Here is a 10,642-nt window from a genome sequence, read left to right on the forward strand (position 1 = left end):
ATTTATTCTCTAAAGAGATGATAAATGAGCTTATGGCCCGACTTCTAATTGGGCTGCCAATAAGTGGTGATATTTGGGTTATACTTTAATCCTGGGCTAAAGCCTATGAGGATCATACCCGTCTAAAATATCGTCATTGCCTTGAGCCTTATTCGGAAACACAACCTAACACCATCTCTCTAATCCTTTCTTCGTTCTTGCCTAATTTTGTATATCCGTATAGCCGTCTCACCTTATCGCATAAACTTTCAACCATCTCCATATTGCAATCTAGAGTCCTCATCTCTTACCCCTTACCTTGCAATTCTTGGATCATTTCCTTTCTAGAGAGCCTTAATTGCCTTAATAAATTAATATTCTTCATCTTGCCCCTCTATCCATTATCCATTATCCATTACTCCAATACTACCATCAACCCCATATCTGATGATGATGATTCACTTTGGTAGCCTAGCCAACCTTATCTTCCCAAAGGTGAACATCAAAGAGTTTTCAAGCTTTAGAATTGAACCTGAGAGTTCCATGGTATGGGATGTTGGGACATTTACAAAACTCCATGGGCGCAGTCTCAATTCCATCCAATTTCACATTTGGGAATATATTATCATGCCCTACATCATTTTAGAGAATAACGTTTCATTTCTTGTAGGGGTATGAATCAAGCAAGTACAATCATTTTCCTCCACACCAATCCTTTCTTTGTGCCTTAAGAATTTTCTAATCATGCAATTACTTTCGTAGTCTGGCGTCTCAATGAGATTGCATTTGATCTTGAATGATTATTTTCTCATCTAATTTTTGGGGACTGAAATACTAATTAGAATTTTCCCCTTTCATGAACTTTGTGTCGTAAAATAAGCTAAGGGTGGACAATAAACATTCAAAGTTTGACACATAACAGACGTCACCAAATTAAAGGATAATTTCCACCCCTCGAAACGGTGCAAAGGCTAAGGTGGCTATCCTCCTAGAATACAATAAACTATTCCAAAAACACGTGTGTACTCACGGCTTTGGAAATGAAGGAGGAGCAAAAAATTATAAACGAATATAGCAAAACAATGGCAATAGCTAGGAATGATTGGAATGGCTAAATGATTTTGTGTCTCATTAGTGAGGGGTTGTATTTATAGGCAAGTAATGCTAATGTTTGGAGAAGAAATCGACAGGTATGAGAGATTGATTCAAACGAATAGAGGATACAGGGAAAGGAATGATAAGATAATAATTAAGGGAACATTAATTCAAACCTCATCTTCTCGGGTAAGACAAATTCTATAGAGAAAAAAAGAAAACCAGTGTGTGCAGTGGCGTGCACCAGGGGGAATTCTCGATTTTGCCTTGGGTTAGCCAAATCTCATGCGCACAAGGCCCAATTCTTTCATAGCTTTCATAAGTCCATATAGCTACGATGAATATTGCTAGATTTGGGTAAATAATGACACATCACATTCAAGAGAGGGGTGAATTGAGTGTTTATAATTTTAAAGAGTATGGAGGTTTTCAAAAATAGATCGCAAAATAGTGAAATATAAGTAAAAGAAATAATCTAAAAAATGATAGAGACAAGAATTTTAGAATGGTTCAGCTAAACTAAGCCTACTCCACTACTTTTGCTCTCCATTAAAGATTTCAAAGTCCACTATATTCTTTTATTTTATCAAGTAAGTCCTTTAATATAAATTGATAGGAAATACAATCTCCTACTTATATTAAAGCATACCCTCTAGCACAACCGATAAGAATTAGAACAATGAATTATAAAAAAGATGATCTGAGAGATGAATATCTTAGTTATAATATCTCTCAAATAAATACATACAAAGGCTAAACAAGATTTTACAAATGATATATGTAGCCTTTTTGAGAGAAAAATGAAAGCATAAACACTAATGAGAAGTATGAATACAAATGCGAACCCTTATCACTTCATTCTTGTTCATTAGCTTCTTTAGTGCATCATTGGTCAGGTATTTATAGGCTTCTCATGAGCATTAAATAAAACTAGTCTTTAATAGTTGTTGGAGCATGCAAAAACTAGCCGTTAAAACATGACAGTGAAGGAAATAGTCGACAATTTCACCAAATCAGTCAACAATTTTCTTCAAAAAAATTGAAACACACAATGACTTTGGGCAAACGATCAACTTCTTTATAAAAATAGTCGACTATTTTGACAACAAGTCGATACTATATAGTGACGATCGACAATTTTTGAACATACACAAAAAAAACAAAGATTTAAAAATTGTCTTGTTGATAGTTCAAGAGAACAGTCGACTATTTTTGTTGAAAAACTTAAAACAGTCGACAATTGAAACAAATCGATCAACAATTTTGCCTTGCTTTGATAGGCCAAACTCAAAGGCATAAAACGGTCGACTGTTACACTAACATGGTTGACAATTTTGCATTCAAATAAAGTATTAATGATATGAAAAATATTTTGACACTTAACACATTTGATTTCAAAACAAATACAAAAAGATTTTATAAATATTGAAAATTAAACATGTATATCCTTTGGCATTGATTGAATTGATTATATTCAATTTTCAAAGATAAAATATAATTCATTTTCAAATATCAAGTATATAAAGTTTTTCTTCATCAAAACATTATTAAAGACAAAACAACAAATATAAAAAGAAGAAGAAGAATTTGTATCCAAATAATAGGGGATTGAAAGCACTATAGACCATTTGAAATATGACTTTACAACACTTTAATTTAATCCACGCTCCTTGCATTGGGTCTTTCTTGGCTAATGGGTTTGTTGATTGGAGTAGACGATTCTATTGTGCAAGTCTCTTGTTAATCGTCTTTTATATCTTATAACTATGCGAGATTTTTAGTTGCAGTGACATTTTTGTGTTGTTTCTTATCTAATCTACATTATTGAGCCATTTACAATTAGATGTTTGTGTGTTGCTTGTATATAACCCTAAATCCTGCAATTTCGTTTTCTTATTGTGTTATATTAGAGATTAGACTTGTTTTGGGTTTTCCTTTTCTTTTTGTTGTTAGATCCTTTGGTTTTGCAATTACAAGGATCGTTGGTATATATGTAATACTGTTGGCTAGATGTTTTACTTAATGTCTTAAATTAGTCACACACACACAAAAAAAAAAAAAAAATTAACATTCAGAAACTCTACCTAAAAAAGCACATAACTTGAAATTTTGAATATGAATTTGATATATATTTAAGAAATAAATAAATGAATTTTTTTAATTAAAAAAAGTAAATGAGTCCAGTATCCATCCATTTCCCGCCGGAGATAAGGATGTGAGTATATTATTTGAATGCAGTACATTATTAAAAGATGCATGCACTTATTGCATATCTAAACTACATTGTCATTCTTACTACACAGATTTTAATAACCAAAACTAAAAACTCTCACAATCCCATGACTCCAAATAGCTTGTGCTACACCCTAAGCTAAGCATGAAACTACGGGTTTCAAATCTGTTCACGCTTTTAATTGGCTAATCATCAATCTATAATTAGGTTTACTTTCTCTTGATGGAATTATGGCCCCATCAAACTTTATTTCTAGATTTAAGGGAGTAGTAACCTGAGAGTCTAAACACCATATAAAAAAAATTATATTAAATATAATTGTTGAGTTGTAAGTGCCAAAGACCCATTTACAATATTCTCTCATGTTACTAAATTGTGGTCATCATTTAAAATATTATTCATACTTTGATAATGATTTGTTTTTAAATTAAAAAAAGGGTGAATTTCTAAACCAAATCGATAAAAGGATGATTTGGCCCTGCATTTGGCTCAACTTTTAATACAGTGGCAAAATCATCCTTTCACCTCTCAGTTTATATTAATTCACCCTCTTTTTGGTAATAGACAAGAATTCTAATTCTATTCAATTTCCTTATATCTTGTTATATATTTGGATATATATCCTGGAGGTAACTATGGCCAAACTCAAAAGAGAGAATTAGGTCCCACGAACCAGCCGACTAGATTCTAATTTTTTGCAATGGAGTTGTAATATTTGGAAGACTGAGGTCCAAAAGGGTCGAGTTGAATGTGGTGATTGTCTCTTCTTGTTGGATAGCAGCAAACTTTTATACGGAACACAGCACCTGCAGCTGTGGACCCACCCCTCTCCCATCAATTAGTTCGGTGTCCACATTAGTGGCCTCCTTTTTCTACAGTAGTCTCACATCACTCATCACATCTACTCATAATTATAATCAATTAACAATTAAGCAACTCCAAAAGCTCCACGGTCAGCTAAGTATCATGTCATCGGCTGGTGATGAGCGATTAATTAACACGTTTCATATATACCTGTGGATGAATATTTGTTAATATAAAGTTAAATATTACAATTGATGTAAAGATTAATTAAATACTTTTTTGACAATTTACTCTTAATTAATTCCCCTATCGAATGCTCCCTTTAATCGATATCTCTATACTTTTGAAAAAATATATAATATATGGGCCTCGGTCGATCATGGATAAGGTTTCTGAATTCAAAGGGCAGATTGTGGTTGGAAGTTGGGGTCAAGCTTTCGATCGGTGGATATATGGATGGATGCTTTGAATCGGTGACTGGCAGAGGAATTCGGAGAAGATAAGAATAATGGTGGTATCTCTATCTGTACATCTTCTTGTCGCTTTCATTGAACCAAGAAGTCGGCTATACAATTTGAACAAGGCAAGCATATGCAGTGAGAGTGTGAGATGATCAACAGAGACTCCTACCATCGCTTTCTTTATCTTTTTTCTCATCTTGCTGATGTTTGTGGTTCCGCCACATCCTTAACTAACACTTGCTAATCTAAGTATCCAATAGCACCTAGCCTAGTTAGATAGAAACACACGTATTAGTGGATCAAGTTAATCAATCAAGGAAAATATACAGAATTTTGAACTCTTGTGACAAATTAAGATCGCTGAAAGGATTATTTATTTATTGGTTTTTGCTGGGCGGAAGGATTATTTTGTTAATGATAATTAAAGAAAGAAATGATAAATATGGTAGTTGTGAGAGGACGGAAAGAATCAATTCTTTCGCTAGGGATGAAAGGTGGCAGGAAAAGGAATAGTTATAGTAATATGATGAGAACGACCTGACGATTCCAATTTGTGAGGTAGAGTTAAATATATTCCCAGCTTTATGTGCAAAAAATGCCTGATGCAATGGATCCATGAATTAGAGGATGAGCGACGTCGTTTGAGCTTGCTAACTGTAGATTTTTCTGACAGCCTTTTAAGACTTAAAAGAGGCCAAACAAAACAGGTACAACCGTACATGAAACTACATATGACATCCATACGAATAATTTAATACGACATCCTCATCAATGCTATTTCCTTCCTTTATAAGAGAAGTAATCAATAATCTTCATTCCATTCACCCAACAGAGATTAATTAATTATCTCAAGAAATTAATTTTAATGCACTAACTTACAATAAAACATGGATGTTTTTTAAATTTAAGATTTAACTAATATGTGAGAAGTGTGACCACTAACGAGGTACCAAAGCAACCCCACGCACGTGCATAAAAAGGTTTTTAGACAAGTCCCCTTAATTACCTCAATTATTCCCTTGTAGTTTTCTTTTCTTTAATTGGTCACTCTGCTAGGGAAAAGGGATTTCTATAATAAGCAGTATCCATGTTCCTTTTTGTGGTATACATCGAGACTTGTATAGAGGAAGATCAAAAGGGCAACAAAAACTCTCTTTTGTGCCGATTAAAGCTAACAGCAGAGAATACAGAAACGAGGAAAATATCAGTGAGAGAGACAGGAAGAGAGAGAGAGAGAGAGAGAGAGGGAGATGGAAGAGAAAGTAGTGAAGTCAAGGTTCAGAAGGGTTTGTGTGTTCTGTGGAAGCAGCACTGGCAAGAGAAATAGCTACAGAGATGCCGCTCTCGAACTGGGGCAGGAGCTGGTCTCTAACTTCTTCCATATATACATACATATATATATACAGTATTTTCTTCAAATATATATCCCATTTATCTCAGTTCTTAACTCCAGTTCCTCGCTCCATGTTTAATTCCATGATTTTGGCTCATTCAAGGTTTCAAGAAAGTTGGATCTGGTTTACGGTGGAGGAAGCATAGGGTTGATGGGTTTAATCTCACAGGAAGTTCATCGCGGTGGAGGACATGTTCTTGGGTATATACCATTTTTCAAAACTTCAATAATGGATTAATGGAATTAGTCTCTCTCATATCTCTCGTCTATTTTAATTTCTGACTCTATATTTAGTCTTCTTGTTGGGTTATTAATTGGTTTAGTTTTCCTCTGCAGAATCATTCCCAAAACTCTGATGTCCAAAGAGGTTGGTATTCTCAACTCAGAAACTCCTGTACACATCTTGTTTTTTGTTTTTTTTTTTCTTTTTTTCAGTTGATTCGGTCTTAAAGATATTAACAGAATAGCTGTTTTCTTTTTCCCTTCAACTAATTAATGGAGTAGATTACTGGCGAAACTGTGGGGGACGTGATATCTGTAGCCAACATGCACCAGAGGAAAGCTGAGATGACCCGCCATTCTGACTGTTTTATTGCCCTACCAGGTTCTCTCTCTCTCTCTGTCCCCCCCCCCCCCCCCCCCCAAAAAAAAAAAATAGGGTACAAACGTACCATTGAAATCACGTAATAATAGTACTAATTATATTACTAAAGAAAAAGATATGTTTTTAGAAACCCTGATTCGTCAAAAAAAAAAAAAAAAAATTACTTTCTAAATATTAGTAAAGATGCTGTTATGTTATCCAAACATTAATCTAGCTGATGCGGGCAAATTGAGAGAGTGGCCGGGACCGTGAGTCCCATGGGAGTGACCCCAGTTCGTGAGTAACATAACAACGCCTATATTAGTAAATCATATTATTCTTGTTAACTTATTGATTGGATTAATTAATTAAGGATTATGCTAGATATACATTTATTTTGTATATCTTGGGTTACATAAGTGAGAATTATGACTAAAATGCCCTGCGCCTCACATGCACCTCACGCGTCTCTATGCACCTCATGAGAGGTTTTTTGGTCATTGACACACCTTTATATAGCCCAAAATATATATAAATGTGTACCAATAACATTTTTCATTAATTAATTAGTCTCATTGTAAATTAATTTGTTGGTGATGCAGGTGGGTATGGAACTCTGGAAGAGCTATTAGAAGTGATCACATGGGCCCAGTTAGGGATTCACGACAAGCCTGTAAAGCTCCTTTCTCCCCTTCTATATTAATCATCAATTTCTTTCTAATTTTGGCTCAAACTTGGAAGGTATAGCTAGCTTTCTTCCATATTCCCAACTCTCCCCATGCCACTGCAAATATATATACATATATATATCTACACACATTTAGGTGGGTTTGCTGAATGTGGATGGCTACTACGACAATCTCCTCACCTTCATTGACAAAGCTGTGGATGATGGCTTCATCAAGCCCTTCCAGCGCCAAATTATCGTCTGCGCCCCGAAAGCCAGAGATCTCGTCCAAAAGCTAGAGGTATATTCATTGATCACGTGTAATAGTTGATAAATCACGGGTGTGTTTGTGGTCTATAGCCGTATTTCAGTGTTTTCTTGTTCTGGGTCTATCGATTTCGTCTTGTTTGATGGGGCCTTCGTTGGGTCGGCAGGAGTACGTCCCCGTGCACGGCGGAGACAGGGCGGCCGTGCGGTTGGAGGTCGAGCAGCTGGAGCTTAACTCGTGTTTTCACTCTCAAATAGCCGTTAAAGACTGAATTAAGGTTTTTGTACTTTATATTCAGAGAGACTGTAGTTAGGTTAATCTCGTTAAGGCAAAATAAATAAGATAAACTTGTATTAATATAATATTAAATTATTTTTTGTATTAAAATATGAAATGATGTAGATAAAATTGAGATGTATTTCAATATTTTTATCAAATTATTTGTTAAATTTCTTGAAATATAAAAATATTCTAATATTTAAATTTCAAGATATGTTTATGAAGAGAGAAGAGATAAATATATTTAAAAAGTATCATATAAGAAGTCACGCGACTTCTTTTTTAATGGTCGCTGACAAATTTAACAAACATATAAAAAAGAATAAAAGTCTGAAATATTTTTTATATATTATCTTTTTTAATCTATATTTTAGCTAACAAATACAATCTAAGTAATGGTTAATCTCTTTATTTTCTTTTCGGTTCTCAATTCTTGTAAATGTACCTTAATTAGCTATTTTTTTATAAAAACAAAAATAAGTTTATTTAAAAATTATATATGTAATAAAATATTATAAGAACCATATGTAATATGCATATGCAAGTAAAAGATAAGAAAAGTGACTTAATACATAAAATGACACTTACACTATTAAAAATATAACCTTTACCCCCTTAATTAAAATTTTGACATATTTTTTTAATTAATTTTTTATTATTTTAAATTTTTAGGGTAAAATTACATGCGTAAATGTGTGAAAGGGGATGGAGCACAAACATGTAAGCAAAATTTAGGAGCTTGATATATAAAGAGGTTTATAAACTATTAAGAAATGTGATATTTAATCCCTTAACTAAAATTTTGACATATTTCATGCATCATTCGATTATTTATTTTTTGCCACCTTAAGTCTTTTGGTTAACTAGAATTAATTAATAGCTAAATTAACAATAACAAGTAAGAGTAAATATTTTTAATATATCAAATTAATTTGTACATCAACTAAACCTTTACACATTATTTCTTATAATAATCACTTTTTTTTTTTTTGAAAAAAACAATTCCCCACATTGTTGGTAATTAAAGTGATGGTTTTGGTTGAGATGGTTGACCTACGATAAATATGGAGATAGAAAATAAAAAAATAGAATGAAAAAGTTAGGTTGCGTTCTCTTTACTGTTTTCAAGTCATTTTTAGTTTTTAATTTTCTAAAATAATGAAAACGCGTTCTCTTTACTATTTTTAAAAATGCATTTTTGAAAACAAAAAAAAAAAATTGTAAAGAAAACTCAAAACAACAAAAAGTTGTTTTGAGTGTTTTCATACAAAACAAACTCAAAACTCAAAACACATTTATTTATTCATATTTTATTATTATAATAAAAAAATTATAAAATTCATTAACTTTAAAATGTAGATATTTTTTTAATAATTTATAAACATTAAATATTTTTAATTTACTGAATAATCAAATTTATTGAATAAAATATTATTAAAAAATTATTTTCAAAATTTCAAAGAGAACGCGTTTTCTAATTTTCTGTTTTGAGAAATAATTTTTCAAAATGACAAAGAGAACGCGTTTTTAATTTTTTAAAAATAGACTACTAAAATAAAAAATTGAAAATGAATTCAAAACTCAAAACTGAAAATTAAAAAATAAAGAGAACGCAGTCTTAGTGATTTCTTTGTGGGATTTAAAATTTCAATTGTGCTGGTCACCGTACCTATGGATAGTCCATGTTGATGAAGAGTTTGTGGAGTCAATCAAATCAGAATTTGATGACAGGCTTGGAGGGGTGGGTGGCAGATAGAAAGATGGTTATAGGGTAGAGTCATATATTTGAGAGTTTAATTTTTTATTTTTTATTTTAGCTTAATACAAAAGAGGGCCCTTAGATTATTAAGAAATGTGATTTTTATCCTCTTAATTTAAATTTTTACACATTCTCTCCTTCAACTATTTATTTTCATCACTTTAATTAAGTCCTTGACTTTACTCTAGTCTCAATTAAAGCGTGAATTACATGTGTATTCTTGGATTTAAAGTGATTAAAAAAATAGTTAAAAGATAAAATATATCAAAATTTTAATTAATGAAATACAAGACTAGATTTCTTAATAGTTTAGGAACCCTCTTATATATCTTAAGAAGAATTCATGGCTGTTGGTGTTTGTAGTTTAATTTTTGTTTTATTTAAATAAACTTCAAATGAAGATAATGTTTGCTACCATCATTAGATTTATTAGGATATTCATAACTTAATTTATTAGAATGTTTGACCAATTTCACTATTTATCGAAACTCAAAATTTAAATCAAATCATAAGGGATTTTGATCGATCGGATATGGTTATTTGGTATTTTTTTCTCAAATCTTGTAAATTTTTTAGTTATTGTTCCTTTTAAATAAAAAATATTTTAAAAAATTGAAAACTTCAAACACCTAATATGTTTATTTAATAATAAAATAAATAACATTATTTCCAGGTTGAAAATCCATTGACATGATCAAGGGAGGGGCGACCCCTACAACTACAAGGACAGCGTACGGACGCCGAATGATGAATGGCCTGAATAGGCTCTCAACTATGACCGACTTAACATGGCATGAAGGCCCACTTGGATTAATGATCCATTGGACCATTCTTTGAGTTTTGGGGCCCAATCCACCTCATGGGCCCGCCAAGTTCACATCTCGCCTAACTTAGGCCCACACTCTAAATTTTCCACCACAATACTATCAAATTTCAAATTATATATCATCTGTGGCATCAATTTCTTGGGATGCTTCTAGTAGTACCAAGTAATGCCACAACTTCAACTAAACGCTAAAAACTATATCGCAAGGCCTTGACCAAAGTTGAAATTCAATGATGAACGTGTTATGTATCTGCCTGCCACACATGGAGGACCAAACAAGGATATATTTTTTTTT

The 10,642-nt window shown here is 32.4% G+C and overlaps 1 protein-coding gene across 2 annotated transcripts; it reads left to right on the top strand.

Annotated features, from left to right (window-relative positions):
• Positions 1-5,604: 5,604 nt before the first annotated feature.
• LOC127807782 (cytokinin riboside 5'-monophosphate phosphoribohydrolase LOG5-like) lies at positions 5,605-10,342 on the top strand. Of its 2 annotated transcripts, XM_052345884.1 has the most exons (8): positions 5,605-5,936; positions 6,069-6,166; positions 6,302-6,332; positions 6,470-6,569; positions 7,151-7,221; positions 7,373-7,516; positions 7,650-7,760; positions 10,195-10,342. In XM_052345884.1, the coding sequence occupies exons 1-7, from the start codon at positions 5,823-5,825 to the stop codon at positions 7,752-7,754; spliced, it is 663 nt and encodes a 220-aa protein (XP_052201844.1). In that variant the 5' UTR covers positions 5,605-5,822; the 3' UTR covers positions 7,755-7,760; positions 10,195-10,342. The 2 variants fall into 2 exon arrangements, with proteins under 2 accessions (XP_052201844.1, XP_052201843.1); XM_052345883.1 differs by lacking the exon at positions 10,195-10,342 and having other exon boundaries at positions 5,606-5,936; positions 7,650-7,901.
• The last annotated feature ends 300 nt before the right edge of the window (positions 10,343-10,642 follow it).

This window comes from Diospyros lotus, chromosome 8 (genome assembly GCF_014633365.1).
Source record: "Diospyros lotus cultivar Yz01 chromosome 8, ASM1463336v1, whole genome shotgun sequence".
In the NCBI taxonomy this organism is placed as follows: domain Eukaryota; kingdom Viridiplantae; phylum Streptophyta; class Magnoliopsida; order Ericales; family Ebenaceae; genus Diospyros; species Diospyros lotus.

Bases quoted from the DNA above. Each gene is read 5' to 3' on its own strand.
- LOC127807782 (XM_052345884.1), top strand. From the start codon at position 5,823: ATGGAAGAGAAAGTAGTGAAGTCAAGGTTCAGAAGGGTTTGTGTGTTC. The intron at 6,167-6,301 runs GTATATACCATT...TTTCCTCTGCAG, and splicing joins GGTGGAGGACATGTTCTTGG to AATCATTCCCAAAACTCTGA. The intron at 6,333-6,469 runs GTTGGTATTCTC...TTAATGGAGTAG, and splicing joins AAACTCTGATGTCCAAAGAG to ATTACTGGCGAAACTGTGGG.